The sequence below is a fragment of the Citrus clementina genome, unplaced genomic scaffold, assembly GCF_000493195.1.
Source record: "Citrus clementina cultivar Clemenules unplaced genomic scaffold, Citrus_clementina_v1.0 scaffold_2, whole genome shotgun sequence".
NCBI lineage: Eukaryota > Viridiplantae > Streptophyta > Magnoliopsida > Sapindales > Rutaceae > Citrus > Citrus x clementina.
Window position 1 is genome coordinate 12,239,053 of NW_006262688.1, and position 21,671 is coordinate 12,260,723.

Sequence of the window (21,671 nt, forward strand, 5' to 3'; positions counted from 1 at the left end):
TATAAGTACCTTATTAAATAAGCTGCATTTTTTTAAAAATTTCTATTATAATCTTAATATTTTAATAAAAAAAATTTATGTCATATTTTTCCATAAAATGTAACATACAAATAAAAGGTAATCTATAATATTTTAGTCATTATATAAAATAACAACTTTGTAATAAAATTTATAAAATATATGATATTCTACTTTTCTAACTCGCAACAACCGTAATAACAAAGTTTTTCAAATATCAAACTTCTTTTTCAATTAACAACTTATTTTATCTGTCCAATAAAAGCAGTTTATTGTATCAACTACTGCAATCTCCAACTAGCACTTAATCAAGTGTTTATTTACTCCTTGCCTTTTTGTTTATTTTGTCTTTTACCAGTTATGATTTGGTTGTCTAATCTAAATTAACTTTATACTAATTAACACGAAAGGGCTAGGGCTTGTCCATACAAGCGAGTCGTGTGTGTAGCTCTCAAAAGTTCCTCCAAAACCTAATGAGTGCTCTCTATTATCTCCTTCAATTTTCTTGGTCCACTGTCTTCTTCGTCTTTCCTGCACTGAGAAATCATCCCCAGAGTGAAAATTGATCTTTAGCACAGTGCTTATGCACGCTTCTGTGCCGTTGCCGCACTGCTGTTTTCGTATTGATGTGCCCGCCAATTTGATAAGGGTAGTATAAGTTTTGCTTCAGACGTCAATTTGATAAAATCAGTTTAATTAGCTGCTAAATCAAGATTGAAATTGTTCACCAAACACTTAGGAGCATTAGTTCAGAAGAACTAACATAGGTAGCCTTCCAATAGTCACATGACAACTCTAAATATCATACCAATTCATAGATGCAACCATGGATCCATGATACCATTACCCTACCACCAATAAAGCCAGTAATGGCAAATACACCTAAAGTAACCGAAAAGGAGATTTTATTCTACGAGCTGAAATTACAAAAGAACAACACTTGAGTTTCTGTGCTTTCTGAGGCATGACTAAGAACACAACTGTGAAAGATGCTTACCCAAACTACCAATTCTCCAAACATATGATGACTGATGACCTACAAGCATCAGTCTGGTCTTGTTCGTACCTCTACAAAATGAAAATGAGAACCGAATTTCATTTACATACTACTTGAGGTACAGAAGAACTACAGTTAGTTTCTTCACTCACAAGGTGGTTGAATGTACAGCTATTCGATTTTACATCACATCATGGAAGCCAGCTGTATCCAAGAGCACCGATTTGATCTGCTTGGGCAAGACATCCTGGCCTTCCCTGCATTGCTGTTAAAGAGAGAAGGAATTAATCTCTTGATTACCATATACCTGATGTGCTAAGAATTAGAAATCATGAATGAATCAGGCTGCTTTAACAATAAAATTTCTGATGCAGCCATAGAAGCAAGAATATGTTGTGCTCTGTTGAGATATTTGAAATGATTGCAGTCTATATAGCTAATATGAGGACAAGAGTTCAAGATGCCAAATTAAATGAAGGGAGCAATTGCTTTTAGTAGTGATTGAGAGCATGATAGCAATATTTAATGTGTGTCCAGTTAATTATTTTGCCATCTAATATTAGTCCTTCGATGATCAATGATAAACATTAACAAATTAATAACTGATGTCTAAAAGGAAGGGCAAAGTTGACAAAGTTTAAACACTATTTCATCCGCCGATATCCATTGGGCTTGTGTTGTGGAAACTACTCTTACAAAAAAGGCAGAAAATGTGTTCCCTTCAACTTGTATGTTTTGGTTTTCAAGACAATTTCTTCCAACTGTTTTCACTTGGCATTATCTTTCTAATTTTTTAACTGTTTCTTTAACCAGTATATTATATGATCATTTAGTAATGGTTATAATCAACATTTGAGAAAGGAAAAAAGCTCTGCTTCCTGTGCATAAAACTAGAACTGAAAAGACAAGAAAAAGTGTTTGTGCAGCAGGAGGTTTGGAGAAGAAAAGAGGACCAAACATATTAGTTGAGAGTTTAAACATTATTTTACTTGTAAGATGCCAAAATCTGCTAGGCTAACCAAAACATCTAGGATACGACCCATGCAAAAAATGTTAGTTAATGATTGATATTTAAAAATGAGAAAACAGAGAGATAGCCGGGTCTTTGTCAATCTCTTTCATTGACTTTCCCCACTATAAAAGTCATATTTCAAGCCCCATCCCACTCCTCACAAAAATCCACATAAACAATCAATTATATATAATACTCCAAACGTATTGGTTGACTAACTATAGTTCTTCTTAGTCTCATAACAAAAACCAACAAGAAGTTTTCCATAAGTTTCACATTGTCCATCATTTTTGAGGAACATAACTAACAATGATGAATGTCAGATGCAAGTCAAAATTAAACTCTCAATTTTTTTCTTTACCAGGAATCAATTGTTTTTGCTTTATACTTGACAATTTGGGTCATGAAAAGAGATAACTAAGATAGACAAAGAAGCACACCTCTGCTCGGAAAACATCCAGTGCAAACCCATTGAAACAGCTGATGACAGCCTGCTGAATGTCCAACCCAAGGCTGTCCAGAGCCCTCATAGTAGAGAGCAAGAGACCCGGCCTACGAGCGCAGAACATGTGAATGTTCACAGCCCTTCCTTCTCTAATCCTAACTTCCACCTGCAAAATTTTGAAGGAACAAAAACTTGTAATAATGTATTTCACATTAAGGAAAAGCTGTTCATCGAAGGAAGAAAATAAGAAATTAATAATCTTATTTTGAATCCATTCTGACATATATGTAATCATGGGCATTGGACAGTGGTGTATGTGCAGCCACCTGTGTCCATGTAAAGTACTTTTAATTGTCAATGCCATGTGAAGAATTACAGCAATTTAGCATTTCATCTGAATTACAGTGATTCACCGAAACGACAAATGTATCACAGTTTCACACTAATAAGGAGCATGCAGTGAAAATCAGAATTGATGATACAACAAAATGGGGTCCGTAGATCAATTTTCAGCCTTAATTTTCTTATCATTTTCATTCCTATACTATATATCACACTTTCAAAATCACATTGTCCAATCATCAAACTTAATGATTTCCAACATGTGACCGCTCACTGCCTCATTGGTCAGTCTTATGTCCTTGGGCACATGTCACATGTATGAAAAGGATAAAACATTAGACCCAATTACCAAGTACATTCACAGAAGCATCTTCACTATTAAGGTGAATGATTGAACTTCAAAAATGAGTGTACATACGCAATAATAAAAGAAGTTCCAGTCTGCAAATCAAAGCTGGCTCACAAATCTACATAGCATGCTTGTTTGCAATAATAACTTAATTGCCACTCTGAGCATACAGACATATGCATGTGAGACACCATGTAAAAACAAAAGCACCCATGCCCAAGTTTCAACTTTTCAACTTAACTTAAACACTAGCCTTAAGGCCCTCAAGTAAGTCACAGTTAAAAATTTATAAACCACATAAAAGCATCAAGCAATTGCGGAAAAGTATAATCGAAGTCCTCTAGGCAAACCAAGCTCAAAGCTTAAAAAGTATATAATGAACAGAATTTACCCTTGCAGCTTCGCCTGTTGGACTCCGGCTTATTTCTTCCTTGACGCGGCACGGAAGGGTGGGTGGAGTTGGGGTCATAGGTTGGATGCTTGTAGAGGGCTGCATCAAAGAGCCAGTTGGGGTTGACTCCAATTCATTGTGAAGATCATTGATCCTCTGCAGGAGTTCCTTTAGGTAATCAATGGCATCCCCCAGTATTGAAGCCCTATCCATCTTCAAACACAACAAAGACAGTCATATACCATAGTGCTAACAACACATTATTATAATTCAATTGAATTGAAAAACAAAACAAAACAGAAAGTAAAATGAAATAAAATACCTTGCTAATCTTGGGCACAACAGACCTAAGCATGTAAAGCCTATCATTAAGCTTCTTCCTTCTCCTCCTCTCAGCCATCAAATTCTTTGCTGGCAAACCTTTCCTTTTCCCTTTATTATCCCCAACAGTCGCACTACCACCAGCATTCCAATTCTTGACACTCTCATCCACCTTACCATTCACATTATTGTCATTACTAGCATTATTATTATTATTGTTATTATTATACTCATCAGACTCATAATTCAAACTTGAAATATCAACACTAGCCTCCTCATTTTTCCGACACTTGATGTTCTCCAACAGCAAATTCCCTCCCAAAATCTCCAAGTTTTCTAATTTACCAGAACTCTGCCTCAAAGCCGCTCGCTTTTCAAACAGAGTTGGCTGTGACTGCGAACACACTTTAGCCTTGCTGTTACTGTTAAAAAACAGACCCTCTAAATTATCAAAGCAATTGCTATAAGAAGAACCGAACCCATGAAAATCAGAGTCATTAGTGGCACAAATCTGAGTTGTCGTTAGGCCCATGAAACCCGAAGCCGGCTGAATAAAACCAGCAGCTTCACCACCCAAATCAAAGCCACTTACAAAAGGGAGGTGGCTGTTGCTGTTGTTGTCGTTGTTGTTTGGTGGCAGCAGTGAATGTGTCGGGTTTAAGGTGAAAGGGTGTGATTCAATTGGTTGAAAAAAGAGGTTGGTTTCTTGAAAAGCGTTGAAAGCTCTGAGTTCTTGGTGGGTTTCTAATAAGCCGGTGGTGTTGGTAAAATCTTGAGGTGGGTTGTTTAGAGTTGAGTTCAAGAACCAGTCAGTGTCGAGAATTGATTTGAAACCCGACAGAGAGACAGCATTGACGTGCATTTCATCTTCTTTAGGCTCCGTGGTGGCACGGGCGGTGGTGGTGGCAGTGGCGGCGGCGGCTGTGGTCCAAGAAACTGAGAGTGGCTGCTCCTCTTCACCTTCCATCCAAACGGCGCCGTTTGGTTCCAGAACCATTTTTTCCTTCTTTTTATTTTCTTTAATGCTTTTTGTTAGTGAGAGAGAACCACAGAGGAGTAAAATTGTAAAAAGCTTGGTGGGTTTAGTAGCAGAGGCAGCAGAAGCAGGGCGTCATCGTTTGGGAAAGGAAATGGAGACAAGAGAGAAATTGATTCCAAGTTTGAACGTTATGTTATGTTATGAAAATTTGTACTGAAATGAATTGAGTCTGTTCTGTTTTTATCCATTGGCCATACTTTACTCGCTGCCTTACTGCCTTTGTTGCTGTTGTTGCCTTGTTGGTTTGGTAGAACCTTTCTTTTCAAATTTTTAATTTTTTTCTTTTTGCCCCCAAGAAAAACATGATTAGAATTTCCTTTTATTTAAAAAGAAAAATTAATTTATGTTACACTGTTTAAATTTCTTATCAAATCTTGAATGCAATATGCAATAGTTTGTCACATGTTATATTAATTAGTTTCTTTTGTGAAAAAGATACTTAAAGGACTTCTAAGTTTATCCATAATTTGAGAAATATGCAACTGGACTTAGGGCATTTGTTTTTTAAACTTAGTGATCTAATTGATTTAATTTTATTTAGTTAAGTCATCCAATTTATTTTTTTTAATTTAATTATTTTCAGTTATTAAATCATTAAGTTACTAAATTAAATTTTTTAAGTTTTTACTTAATCTAAAAAGTGCAATATCTCTATTTGAATTAACTCATTTTAATCTTTATCTAAATTAAGCCTACTAATTAGCATTAACGTTATTTTTATTTTTACTTTTTTATTTTCTTCAAAATAACATTATTTATCTTAATAATTTTTTATGAATATTTTTTATAAAAAATATTATAAAATACAATAAAATTTATCAATATATTCTAGTTTAGCATACTAAAGGGTTGTATTCATTTTAACATAATGTATGTTATTATAAAATATTATATTATTTATGTTCTTTGAGTTATTTAATATTTCTTTAACATTAAAATTATATAAGAGCATAAATGTAAAATTACTTGATTTTAAATTTGCTAAGTTGAAAAAAAAAACAAAATACTTGTTACTTATTTTTAGAGATTCAAATAAAAAGAAACAAACATGTCACTAAAATTCAGACATACAAATCTATTCAAAATTCAAACTAACCAAAACTAACAAGCGCATAGATCAGCTAACATGAGATTGTTCTATCTTAATTAAGGTTCTCGATTCGAGACTTGTGAATGCAGTTGCGTTAAATATTTGTTGGGAAAATTTTGCCGCCATAATGGTCCTACTTAGCTCAAATCTGGGTTAGTCGAGGTTTAATGTGATCTTCGGATATCAGATAATTTAATACAATGAAAAAAAAACTTAACCAAACTCTTACATTTCTACGTAGCAATGATGAATTTGTAAATAGAATCATTAAAACATCTTAAATTCAATAATAATTGCAAGATTTTTGTGCGGTTATATGGATAACAAGATGGATCTAAAAGATTAAAATCATAAGGTAAAAAAATTGACCAAAAAATCTCTCTTATAGTCTTATTTAGTGAAATTAATCATTTCCTTTTTTATGTTTTCGAAATTATCAGAATAATATTATTAACCATAGAAGATTATGATGAATTTTAAAACAAGAAGGAAAACTGATTGATTTCTCTGAGTTTAAAATCTTGGGAAAAGTAGGGGACTGGTAAAAAATATATATTTGAGCTTTTATCCACCCCTCTACCTTTTAAAAATATAAATAAACAAATAAATAAAAGAGAACTGAGCAGAATTTCTTTTTATTTATATATAAGCATAATTTCAAAAATTGAAAACCCTTTATTCAATGAGATCACAAGACATGGCGCTTTTTCTCTCTTTCCCTATCATTTTAATTTGCCCAACGTCTTGAAAGATTCTGATATCAATTTGATTCATTTTGAATTGAACAATAATTCATGAGAGAGAACTGAGAAAGAATAGTGCACAGGAAATAACCCAAGGGGACCAGGAGTGAAAAGTAGATAGTAGATGCAACTTGTATTGCTTTCAAATTCCACCACTCATTCTAATAAAAATCAATTCTAGTTCTTCTTCCTCATAGCATATTGTTGAAAGAAGAATTCCGAACCTGCATGTAGCCACAATTCATTTGAAGATAAGATTAGCCATTTGACTGTGTTGTGTCAAATTGAGTTGTTTTGGCTGCTAGGAGGAAAAAAATGAAACAAGAAAAATAAAAAAAAGAAAGAAAAAGAAGAGAGAGATGATTTTTTTTTTTTAACTCATATATGAAGGAATTTAAAAATTTACAAAAATATCGATTACCATTACTTGTAATTTTGTTTTTGCCCTTTTTTTCTATAAATATTTTCCAGTAATGTCTTCGTTAATATGAAATAAAACTTTCCAGAATTTCTTAAAGCATACATTAGTAAACGACCACAAAAAATCCTTGTTATTGTTAACAAATTTTGTTTATTCAAAGCTTTAAGATACTTAATAATTTTAATAACGAGAAAGTCTTAGATAATAAGTAGATTGGGCGATATACCATGTCACTTTAGTTGTGGCCACAATCCAATTTTCATATAGCATACAATCACATAATACGCACACAATGTGTTTATGATAATTTTAAACTAAGTGTATACTTAATGATATACGATTAATTGGAGAATAGTATGCTAATGTAATGTGGTAGCATTGACGCCACCTAAATCTTTCTCAATGGTAACAACGATAAATTGGTGATCTTTTAACACATAGCATGATCTATTAAGACCGTACGTTCTACGCAAGTCTTTCTTCTCTAAAACGACACTACTAATTGTCAAAACACATGCATGCATTATCCAAGCAATTCCCCTTCGCACAGGAATGTGGCTATCGGTCGCTGTTCAAAGTAAAGCTGTTGTTGTAGCTTCCACTTTCAAATTACATGGAAACCCAGTTGCCATTTGAGCCATGCAATTGCAAAGACCTAATTTGGAATAAATTTTCCAGAAGAAATCCCAAGTTTCTCGTGACTCCTTTTCCTTTCACCGCACCTACTACCCAATCAAAACTTTAAATCAACTTCAATTCCCTCTAGTTCAATTCAAACAAGCTCATTGCCGCCTCCTCTACTTCTTTGGTTTACACGCGCCCCTTTCTCTCTCTATCTTGGAAATTAATAAATAATCCGAATCCAACTTTAACTCTTTCGAGCTTTTAACACATAATGAGGCTTCTGGGAACTCCAAACATGTTTAATTACCAGAGCCAAACCGTGGCTGCTGAGCCTGGGTTCCATCAACTCATAATCTCTTCACGTGATATTCTTGTGTGCGTAAAAATTATACGGCCATGATTATTATTAATGAACAATACAAGACAAACTCTGATTAATTAACACACACGTGGCAAACATGCAACTAGTTGATAAGACTGACCAATCAAAACTAAACAGTGTAGGGTCATGATAAAGCATGAAAGGCCAGAAAATCATGCATGGCTGTAACTTGTACCTTTATTCGTTTTTGTACATTTATCATCAAATTTATCATAATCATCTTTGGCTGTTTGCCAGACATGCATGTGCACCGGCTGACCAATGTGCTGTGCGGTGAATACAAATTCATCTGTAATTTTTTTTTTTTTCCTTTCAAAAGGGGTTTCAATTCTCAAGCTTAATTTCACAGAAATTGATGGGAGAAAGATTTAGGTTTACAGTTAGCCCTGGACATGGAGGATCCAAGTTAGATATTTTTTTTAAAAAGAAAAAGAAAAGTTGTAATTAAGCAAATAATAGGTGAGGGGATGATGAGCACATGACAACTTGAAAAGAGGGACCATACCAAACCGTGGGGACCTTGTTCCATCCAAGGTCTGATATTAATACATAGCTCTGTTAAAAGCTTTGCTATCTAAATTTCTTGCAATATCGCATGCGAACCCATAGCCATGAGCAACATTGTTGTTGATGATAACGAAAGCAATATTACAGAGCAACCATTGTCAGTTACAAAACAATATCATTATTTTTTTTGTTAAACTTTTTTTTTTTTGTAAACTTCTGCATTTTTCTTACACACCCTCTAGTTATACCTTTTTTTTTCCTTCTGTTTTAAAATAAGGGATGAAGTCTAAATTCATTTTTTAACCTCTGCTAAAATTAGAATTTCGGTGGCCAACCACCCTCAACTTGTACATGTTAATATAAAGTTTATGATAATTAACGAGAACTTAAAGTTTGAGATATTTACTCTTTTTTAATCAAAACTACCTATAAAAATTCATATATTAATTCATACATTGAGTTCAAGAGTTGAGGATAATCCAAACTTTAAAGATTTAACCCAAAATTTATTCTAATCAGTCGATATGAGAGGATGTCCCTAATACTCCCGTTAGAAGCATACAAGTCCTTTTTTATATATCTTTTTCACGTGGTAAGGTAACATGAGCCAAATTGTGTATTAATACTATATAGAAACTCATGGCTTACTTCATGCCAAAAAGCTAAAACATAAAATTGAGATTTGTACAAGCTTTATGTATCCAAGCCAAGTTTTGTTGTCAAGCTATTGAAGATTATGTCCCTAACTAATAACAAATGTCAGTTATTTTTTAAACTTCGACATTAGATATTTCACTATATTAAGTCGTCCTAACATTAACAGTAGCATGTTCTGACACCTAAAGGCTAAATTTAGATTTATCTCACATATATATATACATACTAGTTAGCCACCATAATCTGAGAAACGGGAACTTATCAAGCGCAAATGCCCACATTTTGCAAAGTTATATTGCTAAAAATCTGTAATTTTAATTGTATATTATCCTAAACATGAAAGCCAAAGCTTCAATGGTCCCGCCTCATTGCTGGAAATTTGGAATATTAGTTGATTTGTAGTAACTAGCGATGTAAGATCATTAAAATGTAGGACATTTTCTCGTGATGGAATTAAGATATTGACAACTCTATTTACCCTATGCCTATGGCAAACCATGTTAAAAAACAAAACAAAAATTGCCTGTCACTTTGCCCTCCTCAAGTCACTGAGGACGGATAAATATGGGGCTATCCTAATTCCTACCCTTTATATCATTGCTTTTTAACAAGAATTTTGTGTTGGGCATAAGGGCAAATCCATTGTCATTACGACTGAGTTACCAAAAAAGAGCGGGCCCAAGTACTTATATTTTTGGATTTTATTGAATCAAAGACTTAAATATCTACTGAATTACGTATTGGTGCAGCAATAATTTCCAAAGCCGTGACCTCTTTTTAATCAATATCGCGAGTTAAGTAGCCAGCATTTCTAGTTTGCAGATGGTTAGGTCGGTGCCTTGTGGGCTCTATCAACCGTTATCCAAAACAGTTTTTTTTTTTTTTTTTTTTTTTGTGCGCGGGGTGGGGGGTTGGGAATGTTTATGATGTGGCTAGCTACGACGCATTTTTTTTTATATACTAATATATTATAACTAGAATTTGATAATTTTACAATCTGACATTAATTAGGATTCTCATTTTTAATTCTAATTTTAATATGGGAAAAAAATTTATTCTACCCTTAAAACAGAAAGTCAAATAAACTCCTAATAAAGGAGAGTTGAGTCCCAACAATTGCTAGGACTCGAATTCATGCGCCCAAGATTATTAGACGCATGAGTTAAAAGAGAAGAAACGCTGAAGAAGCTATAGATTGAATAGTGTCTTGACCTTGTATCAAGTAAGGTTTTACTATAAACTATCCTAAAAATTCCTGATTAAATTAATTGCTCTAAATATAATGTTGTTGAATAGAAGTTCTTGGGCTAATATAATGTTTTTCAGAGAGCTTAATTTATACAATTATCAAGATAATCCAAAAACCACTTGACAACATTTAGTTATCGTAGAAAATGAGGCAGAAACTTCCTCTACAAATCCCACATCAACACTCCCATTTTCGCTAATTGCCATGCATATTACACAAATTTCAAACAACTAGATTAGCTTAAAGTTGTGATCAAATTATTAAAAACTATTAAACCGAAAAGCAATAATATTACACAAACTGATCAGGAGAAGGGAACCCCAGATGTTTAAAGCAAGTGAATCCTCCATCCACCACAAGATTATGCCCCGTTACATACTTGGCATCATCTGATGCCAAATACAAAGCAGCCCTTGCCACATCAGTCTGCTCACACCTGACTCCCTTCAGCTCCCCAAGCCCGTTAATGATTTCAACTATTTGTTCTTCTGAGGCCCCGGGGTAAAATTTTGAGATCTGGGTCACAGACATTGGTGTTGGTATTGGGGCCGGTGAAATGCAATTGATCCTGATCCCATTGCTGCATAACTCACTGGCCATTGACTTGACAATCCCAGGAATTGTAAACTTTGATATTGTGTATGGATGTGGGCCGAGCCCACCCATTAGCCCACTAATACTAGATGTACAGAGAATGGAGCCCGAGCCCGTCGGTACCATCACTCGAGCCGCATGCTTTATCCCGGCGACCAAACCCCGGATGTTGACCTGCATAACTCTATCGAAGTCGTCTAGGTTAAGGTCCACAATGCTCGACGGGATAGTCGGGCCGGTTATTCCAGCGCTGTTGTACATTATATCAAGTTTTCCGTGGCGGGACACAACGGTATCCACGGCTTCGGCTACTTGAAGCTCGGCAGCGACGTCGCATTCGAGATAATGGGCTGCAGGGCCCAATTCCTTGGCTACTTTTGGGCCCATCTGAGAATCGACATCAGCAATAATCACTTGGGCTCCATGTTGAACAAATTCTTCGGCCGTTGCCTTGCCAAGCCCATTTGCACCGCCTGTTATGAGTGCTACTTTACCTTCTAGCCTGTTTTAGAAAGCAGATAAATTATTAAATCATACAAATAATTGATAGATATATTCATGGTGCCGTTGAAAAAAATGCGACGACAAATCTACAAATCGGTCGTTTCTTTTGACAAATTTTTGGCAAAGTACAAGAAAAAAATTGAAAAGAGAATGTTGATAACGATAAGAATGTGAAGCCAATTCGACGTCCAATCAAAATAATTATTGCGGGCGGTCGATGATGGAATATGGACCAAACTTTCTCCATAATCATCATTATCACTAAAGACGATTGTGACTCGGAAAACAATTTCTTCTCCTTGCAACAACGGTCCTTTGAAAATGTTTTCTTTCTTTCGTTTTTTATTTTTTTAAATAATGCTTCGAAGTCAATATTCTTAGATTATTTAATGCTATAAATAAGGTTACAAAGAAAAAATGTCAAAGTATACGGAAGAGATTGTGGCAACTTTTCAGTTTTCGGCACACATTTATGTTCACAATTTGTATGTTAACTGTATGGATAAAAAAATAGACAGTCTAGCTAAGTTGAAGTATCTTCAACCTAAAACAAGCTTTATAACCATTGGATCTAACTAGCAGTTGTTTCAACAATTATAATTAAATAACATATGTAGGTCCTCATAAATATTTAATGGATATTTATTCCACCCATAAATTATTAGTAGAGAAATCTATCCCTATTAAAATTTTATTTGGAAGAGGACGTATGAATCCTCTTAAGAGAGACTCGAACCACTCTGCTAAAGGTCGAGTAGCAATAACACATGCAGATTAAAAACATGAATGAAAAAAAGAAATGGCGACACAGTTAGCTGCTCTACTTTGGAGATGTTGCCAGAAAATAAACCCTTAAAATTTTGGCGGACCTTGAGCTTGCATGTGGATTTATCTGGTAATGGTAGTGTTGTTTTCTATATTGTATTTTTCTAACAGAATCCTAGCTCGCTAGATCTGTGAATCGGAAACATGCATAAACAATGGAACTTGTCCGCGCTAAGAAATACAATTGAAAGTACTTACTAGTCATCATGTGTTGATTTTAATAATTATTTATTTACTTTTCTTTCAATTCACCGTTTATGGCTAAGCAAATGAAAAGAAAAATAGAAATAGACCACAGTTGATATTTACCTTCTTGAAATTGGCTTGGATATGTAAAACTGTCATATTGTAAATGAAAATGGAATTGAGAAAAATTTTAGCGTAAGAAAAAAGAAAAAAAAAACACTAACTTGAAAAATTTATATACAAGGAAATAGAGAATAAATGGCCCCAACTAATAAAAGAAACGTTAGGAGAAAATCGTTACACTAGAGGGGATGGAAAATTTGGCTTGAGTACAGTACGCATCATATCATCTACAAGATGGCATGTCACATTTTTTGGATTTGTAACAAAATTCTTATTATTGAACAAATTAATTAATGATGACTACTTTAAAATTGTAAATTGAAGTAAATCTTTTATTCAACCACAAAGGACCGTTATTGATCATTATATGAATTATGAAGCATGAAAAGAGAGAGGGTAACAACTAAAAACGAAAATGGCAAAAATAATGCAAATGAAATAAATTAAAATTAAATCAAACAACCCATTATCACGTATAGAAAGAAAAATCCAAATGGTAATAGCATTTTCAATTTCTTGGGCAAAACTCATTTTTTAATAGCATGCAAAATTAAGGTTTGTTCAAAATGAATTGCAGTTATGTTTGGACTTACCTTTTGGCACCAACCGTGGAGTAGAGTCTTGCACGCTTAGTGAACAAATCATCAGCAATGAACTTGAACTCCCTGCAGAAATATAAACAAATAAGAGAAAGCAAAGAAGAACGACCAAAGAAGCAAGAAAGCTGAGTTAGGTTGTGAAAGCTATGGTTAGTGACCTGGTTAATGATCTGAGCATATTGAACAGCTATGATGATGATGATCTGATATAAAGAAGAAGAAGAAGAAGCTAGCTAGCTTGCTAGGGTACCCTTTAATTCTTTTTTTTTTTTTTTATAATCTTTGGATCTCTTTCAGTTTCAGGGTATGTGAAAAAGAAAGAGAGTTAGAGACAGGGCAGAGAATTTATTGGAGGAGCTGGAGCTGTTGCTTCTGAAGTTGTATAAACATTATACACACATTTCCATGCAACAAAACTACAAACACAAACGCACAATCTCTGAGAGATAAAGAGAGGAAAAAAATAAAGAAAGAAAGAGAGACGACTCATTAACAGTCATGACCTGTCCCTATTTAATGATCCATTCAAAACAAAAGTTACAATAATTTTTTTTTTTTTTTTTTGAAAGAAAGGAGGGTAATATTATTGCAAATGGTTTGGTGCTTGCTTTTAATTCTTTTTACTTGCATGCACTACAGTTGTGGGTGTGTGTGGATGGAGACGAGCAATGAATTTCATGATTGCAAGGAATGTATTGAGTGCGATTGCTAACTAACAAAAAGAAAAGGTTCTATAAAGTACTGTTACTTGTACATTCCATTTTTGACCAATCTTTTATATAATCTTTTAAGTCCTTTCTTCTTTTCAAATTAAGGCAAGCGTGGTGCAGTTTTTGGTATGAAATAGTTTCATAATCCCCAACGATAGTCCATTTGATTTGGCCGAAATATTTTGTTCTTAGATGGAACAAAATGTCAAAAGTTCAAGCCGAAGCAGATAATAAGTTTAATTTGGGGTAAAATCTAATGCACACCAAAAAAAAGGGAGCAAATGGGAAATTACATTATGGTTATGACAGCATTAATAAAAAATTAAAATGAAAGGTCCCTTAATAATGTTAACACAGAAGTGTTAAAAATAAGTAATCACTACCAACAAAGTGTTGGCTCTACTGGCAATGGAATCCCCTTAAGTGGCTTGATTGGGTTTGCTCCCCAGTTTGAGTCGCAGGGAAGTCGCATTTGTTGGGAGAACCCGTGCCTCTCGGTTCGAGCAGGGACTTCTAGTCTGGGTTGTGGTACGGGCTTAAAGGTGCCTCCCACAGTTGGGGCCCTCCTCAGGATACCTCGTGGTCAAAACCAAAAAAAAAAAAAAAAAGTAATCACTAGATACTAACAATGAGATCATTCCATTAATTATAAAATATTTTTTTTTTAGCTAAAACAATGAATTAAGTCTAAGCCAGCTGTAGTATCTATAACAGAAAAGGAATTTTGCTTAAAAAATCAAAAATATTAATTATGCTACTGTCGAGAGAGATCATGCAGAATCGAGAATATAAATAGATTCTCACGCAAGATGATCTGCTGGACCGACCATATATGTCAACCTTATTGTTTATACATAAGATAATAGTTATTTAAGTTTTAATTGTTATCACTAAGATCAAAATTAAAGGAAAAAGTAACCTTTTCGAAAAGACTAACCTAGACGGCTAGACTCTAGTAACTCTCTCCATTTTTTTCTTCTTTATTATCATATTATACATATTTAAAAAATGAAACTTGGTTTCTTTTTTTTTTTTCCATATTGTTCCTTCTTTGATCATGATTAGGAGATGGGGACAATTAATCATGCGGTTAATAATTATATGAGCCAGCGAACGGTCGGGATCAAAAGTTATGGGAGCCCACGATGAAATAGCATTTGCACTGCATGATTCAAGTTTCCACCAGATTTAATTATGCTGGTAATTTTCGAAATTTCATTAATTGATGAACAATAAATTTCCGAACGATGCTGCGGCATTTTGGCGTCTTTCAACTTTCATTGTTAAAATCACGGTGCGGATAAATTATCATTATTTTGAAATTGTGCATAAGCTAATTAATTACTTATAGTTTACGTTACAATTAAAATCGTATACAATTAAAAGTCAACTTAGGTAGTTCGGCGGTGATTAATTTAATCAATCTCTTAATTTCAACGGATCTCGAAAACCTATCAGTCAATTTACTTTCCAATTATTTTGAATCTGCTAACGATTTCATTTAAGCCATAAAACTCTGTTACATGAGAATCACAAAAAAAAAAAAAAAGCCCCATAATACGAGGGAATAAGAAAGTGGAAAAAGTCTAAATTTATTTTTTAACCCTTATTTTTTTTCACAATTTAAATTCAAACGGTGATTCAAATAAAATTACTTGAAACTACTCGATCAAACACCTTTCATTTAATTTTTTATTCCTGAGATGTTTTTAATAGAATATTAATCACAACATAAGCATTGTCCTACCCTGAGATTAAGTTAAATAAATAGTTAGATTTTAATGTTTAAACATAAATCAAAATTTTAAGTTGAAATAATCCCCAATAAAAAAGAAGAATCACCGGTATTATCTCTTATTCTAAAAGAGAGAAAAGCATTAATAGGATATCTTTTTTGTGGTGAATATGTGAAAGTGGCTAAAGGAGGATGACTTTCCTCCACGCAAAATGAATCAATTCTGAAACTAATACAAAATATCTGAGCAGACTCTCGTGCACGAAACTATAATTGATTTACTTACAAATTAATATCTCCTTTTGTCTCATATAAAAAAAATAAGCAGTATGCATGTCATCCCTCATCATCAAATATGTATATATTAGATTAGTGTAAAGCAACATGTGAGCGATTAGTAAGACTTAAGAGACAAAGTGCTTTTTTTTTTTTTTATTGGGGTAGTGGAGGCCTGGATGGTCCCAAAAGTGCTTCTCTTCTCAGACTGTTGGTGTCACCAGTGGCTTGCCTAACCAAATTAAAAAAAATTGACCCAAAATTAAATTAATCGTGGGTTTATGTAATCATAAATAATACCGATAATAATAGTCATTAGGTGGCAAGAGCAATTAAGAACAAGGTTGTCATTTTATCGAGATTGTGGAGACAACCGTGAGACAACTCGATAATGTTACAAGGTGGATTGTTTGTTAACTGTCTGTTAATGCTGTCTATGCTTATGCTGCTTATTAAAAAGAGTGCTTATCGCTAAAGCGCTTTAGCATTATTGGTGACCAGATCAAATTAAATTAATGCATAATTTAGCTTAACGGGTTTGTGATGATGGTGTTTTTGAGATGGATACATGTTGCTGCCAACTGACTCACTTTGAGAAGAGAAGAAACAAGATTGCATGCGGATGAATTTTTTTTTTCCTACTTTTTTCTTTGGAGTTAAAAGTTCCACGTGGATGCATGTGCTTTTGGGCAGAGCTTTTACCCGGACATATCAAGTATCCAATCAATCAATGGTTTTGTACTTAAGTAGTGCATTGAAACTCGACACGTGGTTGCTTAGTAGCGAATTAGTGGCTTGATTCCATCTAGTGTGATGGAGGTTCGGGCCTTGGAGATGACTGCCTACGATGTCCGTTTGGGTCGATATGGATCGGGGACAATTCGTTGATAGTGAGGACTCAAGGCAAGAGCAAACATATTGTATCCACTTGAGAGATACGAATTCATTTACAAACATATTAAGTAGGAAGTGTGCGTGCCCAAAAACGTCATGTTGCTGCGTTTGCGTATTAACTAGGGAGTCCCACAGTAGACAGCGTAATCTCTCCAGCAATAGCACCAATCCCCGCTGGTCAACATTTAATTTTTACGAGCACAACCGATGACCACAATGAGAATGTGCCTCACGAAATGCTTTATATTCGATAGCTCTACTACACCGGACAAGAACAAACGTAATAAAAGATTAGTTCCATCTAATCTAGTGCGAAAGCTTTGTGAGCTCAAAACAATATTAATTTTCTATTTCAGGTACATAACTTGGGTGGTGTCGGCCCAGACGCTGGCTCAAGAAAATTAGGCTCACTTGTGCTTTGGGCTAAGTTTGCGCCTATGCTTTTTGCTTTTTTTGAAAATTATAACAAAGCTACATATATTATAAGGATGAGGATATTTGAACCCATCATAATACTATCTACACCCATTTATTAATAAATAATTTTAGTTATTGAAATACTCCAAACTTAAATTACTGATATAGACAAGTCAATATTCATTTTTATGCTCATCTTTCAACAGTCGTCTATATTGCGCCTTCAATCTCCACAATAATATAGTGAATTACTAGAGATAGATCCAGCTATTATGATTATGAAATAAATCTTCACTCTAATTCAACAATAAACCAACATTTGCAAACCCAAAAAAGAAAAAAAAAATCTCAATGGTTCCAAAATACACAAGCACCCAGCAAAAAAAAAGAAGAAGATGATTATGAGATTTTATCTTCTAAGAAAATTATATGTGTAATAAAATTTACGTTCCACTGGCACTTAGTTTTAATTTTGATTTGTTATTTTGCAAAAAATTGTTGGTAATTAGACACATATTTAAAAATTTCGCTAGTTTTAATTTTGAATTGTTATTTTTGCAAAGAAATTGACAATGATTAGAGACATATTTAGAAATTTAGCAAAACCATTTTTAGACTTGTAATGAGTGGAACCAATAAGTAAATGAGTTTATAGAGTAATTTAGTAGATTCAAATAACTCCACTCATATTATAATCTCAAATTATAGGTATACAAATTTTACAATACAATTCACATATGTGCTCGAAAATTTGCTCCTGAGTCCTGGCTTTTTTTAGGAGATACATTTATCTTGTTCAAATCCTTTAGATAAAGGGTATAATAAGCCCATGTCGGGGCTCGAAATTTTTGCCCGTGTGTCATTTAAAGAGATTGACTTTAAAAGAACTCATTATTGCCATGTTTGGATAGATTTAAAAAAAATATTTATCAAAACTGAAATACTGAATCCCTCAGATTTTGTGTAATTAGCTCGGTTGTTACCTTTTGATCTTTTTTTTAATTGTTTCGTTTTTCCTTTGGAAATTGAGACCGGTCTAATGTGCAGAAAATAATAATAATCACTAGCAATGTTAGGAGAGGATTCGGTTTCCGGCCCCACTTGACAAAGGCCGTTACAGTCCCCACTATAGGCTTTTTATGCTTTGCAATCGTCAGTTGTTAAACACAAAAATTAAAAAAGAATATAAGAGCTCGCTTGTATCAAATATCCATAAGAGCATGCAAAGCCAATCTTTTCGAATCATACAAGTGCATATATATCTTGGCCAATTATCAATCTGCTAGATTATTTAAACGACATTTAATTAATTAACTTCGAAATTTTAATTACTTGGGGAAATGACCAATAATGATTTGCCTTGAGGTGTGAAATATGGAGCTTTAAACAGTTTAAGGAAGCCTAGGGGACAGCTCTTGGAGAAGAAGAATTCAAGAAACCTCACTACCAACATTCATAAAATTATAAACATGCATGAATTGAATAAAGAAAGTAATAAAGAGAATTAAATCATTAGTCTTGGTAACTGGTGTAGCAGCTACTGCTAGTTGCATTGGATTTTGTACCATTTTGGTTTATATGTAGAAGAACAATTTGATGAATTGTGCTATGCATAAAAGGAAAAACAAGATCTCAGTCTGAGTGAAAATGGAGAAACTTGAGAAGGAACAATCTGTAAAACTGGAAACCCTAAGCAAATATGCAACTGACTTGACCAAAATGGCACAAGAGGTGATAATATGGCATTTTCCCAGTTCACTTTTGTGCTTAAATGTGTCAAGTTACATGCGAAATTGTAATCGATCAATTTTAATATGTTCAAAATCAATTTTATTTTTTCTTCTGCTAGGGTAAATTGGACCCCTTGGTAGGAAGGGAGCAGCAGCTTGAGCGTGTAATGCAAATATTATGTAAAAGAAGAAAAAATAACCCATGTCTAATTGGTGACCCCGGCGTTGGCAAAACTGTAATTGTGGAGGGATTGGCTCAGAGGATTGTAAATTCCTCTTCCCCATTTAAACTCCAGGGGAAGAAGGTTAGCTTGCAACTTATTCGTCAGCTTAAATATTTTCATTGTACTTTGGCAATAATGTCATAGTAATATTTGAAATTTTGAATGTGTAGTAATGCATTGATCATTGACTTGTTCAGATATTTGCCTTGGAGATGGGGCGTCTGATTGCCGGAGCTTCAAATCGTGGGGAGTTTGAGGAAAGATTGACGATGATTGTTGATGAAGTGAAGCTTAGTGAAGGAGGCATTATCCTGTTTATTGATGAGCTTCACACTCTTATTGGAGCTGGCGGCGGCGGCCAAGCACTTGATGCAGCTAACATTATGAAACCTGCTCTTGCCAGAGGGGACTTGAGGGTTGCTTTAGTTAACTTGACTGCATATAATATATATGTTGCACATAAATTTGATTTTCAAATTTAAACCATATCTTTAATATTTACTTAATTTACAATGACCAATTTCTGTGTTCAATGCAGTGCATTGGTGCCACAACACTGGATGAGTACCGAAAATATGTAGAGAAGGATTCAGCATTGAAAAGGCGTTTCCAGAAGGTGTTAGTGGCTGAACCATCAGTGGATGAGACAGTAGATATACTGCAAGGTTTGATCTCTAAGTATGAAGCATTTCACAGTGTCAAATACTCCGAGGAGTGTTTAACTGCGGCTTCCTCTTTATCTAATCAATACATAAGTGATAGATTTAATCCAGACAAGTCAATTGATTTGATCGATGAAGCTGGGGCACGGGTGATGCTGCACAAACCCAGAGGAGCCACGGGGCTGATCACGGAGGGCGACATTGGAGAGGTAGTTGCATTATGGACAGGGATTCCGGTAGAGAAAGTTTCTGCAGAAGATTCTCAACGGCTTCTGCGATTAGAAGAGTCTCTGAGGAAGCACATTGTAGGGCAGACTGAAGCTGTTGAGGCAATTAGCCGCGCCATTCGTAGAGCTCGAGTGGGAATTAGGGACCCTAATCGCCCTATATCAAGCTTTCTATTCACCGGCCCAACTGGGGTTGGCAAAACAGAACTTGCCAATGCTTTGGCTTTCGAGTACTTCGGCTCGAAGGAAGCAATGGTAAGGATAGACATGAGCGAATACATGGAGAAGCACACAGTCTCGAAATTCTTCGGCTCCCCACCTGGCTATGTTGGCTTTGAAAATGGTGGCCAGCTGACCGAGGCTGTACGACACAGGCCTCATAGTGTGATTCTCTTCGATGAGATTGAGAAGGCTCATCGCGATGTTTTGAATGTCATGCTTCAGCTGCTGGATGATGGGAGAGTAACCGACGGTAAGGGGCAGACCGTGGATTTCAAAAACACAATCATTATAATGACATCAAATATTGGGGATTCAGTGATAGCCCGGGAAAGCATATTGGGAAGTGATCAAATGGAGAGGGAGGTAGCGGAGGAACTGAGAAGACGTTTCAGGCCAGAGTTTTTGAATAGGATTGATGAGGTGATTGTTTTCAGGCAGCTGAATAAGATGCAGCTCATGGAAATCGTTGATATAATGCTGAAAGAAATTTATGAAAGACTAGAGGCTAAAAGTATCGATCTTACTGTGACTGATACATTCAAAAAGAAACTTATTGAAGAGGGATACAATCCGAGCTATGGAGCAAGGCCACTGAGAAGGGCTATCGGGAGGCTTTTGGAAGATAATGTGGCCGAACTAATTTTGACTGGATATATTCAAGAGGGTGATTCTGTCACAATGGATTGTGATTCAGGAGGTAATGTAATTGTGTATTGTCGCGGAAATGGCTATGTAACTGTGTGCGCCCGCTAATTTTTTTTATGGACTTGAAAATTTTTAGTTGTTATTGCGCTTCGTATAATGTGAACTAAAAGGTCGCCACTGTTTGTTTCTGAGTTGTCACATATTTTTTTAAAAATTTGAAATTTTAAGTTGCATTTGGTATTATTTTCAATTTGTTGTTCTTCGTTTTGTAAAAAAGTAAATGCATAAAACTTCTTCTGTTTTTTTGATCTTGAGAGAAAGAAAACAAAATACTAACTAAAATAAAATATTCCTTTATTTTTAGAATAAAATACAATAACATCGAATAACTAGGTTATAAATGTTACTTCATAACTACTGGAGAAGCTCTATAAATTATTAGGGTGGGATAATATAAAATTTATTAATTAAAATAGACATTAAATAATCGATAAATAATATTTTATTAATT

General features: G+C 34.5%; 3 protein-coding genes across 4 annotated transcripts; 1 reads left to right on the forward strand and 2 right to left on the reverse strand.

The window, feature by feature from the left end:
* Positions 1-407: 407 nt before the first annotated feature.
* LOC18051975 (transcription factor ICE1) lies at positions 408-5,134 on the reverse strand. Of its 2 annotated transcripts, XM_006446885.2 has the most exons (5): positions 3,877-5,134; positions 3,555-3,767; positions 2,468-2,638; positions 1,168-1,280; positions 409-1,086 (listed from the first exon to the last, which is right to left on the reverse strand). In XM_006446885.2, exons 1-4 carry the CDS (start codon positions 4,870-4,872, stop codon positions 1,197-1,199), a joined length of 1,464 nt encoding a protein of 487 aa, XP_006446948.1. In that variant the 5' UTR covers positions 4,873-5,134; the 3' UTR covers positions 409-1,086; positions 1,168-1,196. The 2 variants fall into 2 exon arrangements, with proteins under 2 accessions (XP_006446949.1, XP_006446948.1); XM_006446886.2 differs by having other exon boundaries at positions 408-1,280.
* Positions 5,135-10,718: 5,584 nt separating this feature from the next.
* Positions 10,719-13,881, reverse strand: LOC18051976 (secoisolariciresinol dehydrogenase). Its single transcript, XM_006446887.2, has 3 exons — positions 13,577-13,881; positions 13,413-13,484; positions 10,719-11,683 (listed from the first exon to the last, which is right to left on the reverse strand). The coding sequence occupies exons 1-3, from the start codon at positions 13,594-13,596 to the stop codon at positions 10,879-10,881; spliced, it is 897 nt and encodes a 298-aa protein (XP_006446950.1). The 5' UTR covers positions 13,597-13,881; the 3' UTR covers positions 10,719-10,878.
* Positions 13,882-19,097: 5,216 nt separating this feature from the next.
* Positions 19,098-21,268, forward strand: LOC18051977 (chaperone protein ClpC1, chloroplastic). The gene is made up of 4 exons (XM_024190753.1): positions 19,098-19,181; positions 19,300-19,485; positions 19,602-19,820; positions 19,943-21,268. Exons 1-4 carry the CDS (start codon positions 19,098-19,100, stop codon positions 21,266-21,268), a joined length of 1,815 nt encoding a protein of 604 aa, XP_024046521.1.
* Positions 21,269-21,671: the final 403 nt, after the last annotated feature.

Bases quoted from the DNA above. Each gene is read 5' to 3' on its own strand.
- LOC18051975 (XM_006446886.2), bottom strand. From the start codon at position 4,872: ATGGTTCTGGAACCAAACGGCGCCGTTTGGATGGAAGGTGAAGAGGAG. The intron at 2,639-3,554 runs GTAAATTCTGTT...AAAATTTTGCAG, and splicing joins CAACAGGCGAAGCTGCAAGG to GTGGAAGTTAGGATTAGAGA. The intron at 1,281-2,467 runs GTGTGCTTCTTT...TCTCTTTAACAG, and splicing joins TGGATGTTTTCCGAGCAGAG to CAATGCAGGGAAGGCCAGGA.
- LOC18051976 (XM_006446887.2), bottom strand. From the start codon at position 13,596: ATGCTCAGATCATTAACCAG. The intron at 13,485-13,576 runs GTCACTAACCAT...ATATTTCTGCAG, and splicing joins ATGCTCAGATCATTAACCAG to GGAGTTCAAGTTCATTGCTG. The intron at 11,684-13,412 runs GTAAGTCCAAAC...TTTCTAAAACAG, and splicing joins TCCACGGTTGGTGCCAAAAG to GCTAGAAGGTAAAGTAGCAC.
- LOC18051977 (XM_024190753.1), top strand. From the start codon at position 19,098: ATGGAGAAACTTGAGAAGGAACAATCTGTAAAACTGGAAACCCTAAGC. The intron at 19,182-19,299 runs GTGATAATATGG...TTCTTCTGCTAG, and splicing joins TGACCAAAATGGCACAAGAG to GGTAAATTGGACCCCTTGGT. The intron at 19,821-19,942 runs GTTGCTTTAGTT...TGTTCAATGCAG, and splicing joins TTGCCAGAGGGGACTTGAGG to TGCATTGGTGCCACAACACT.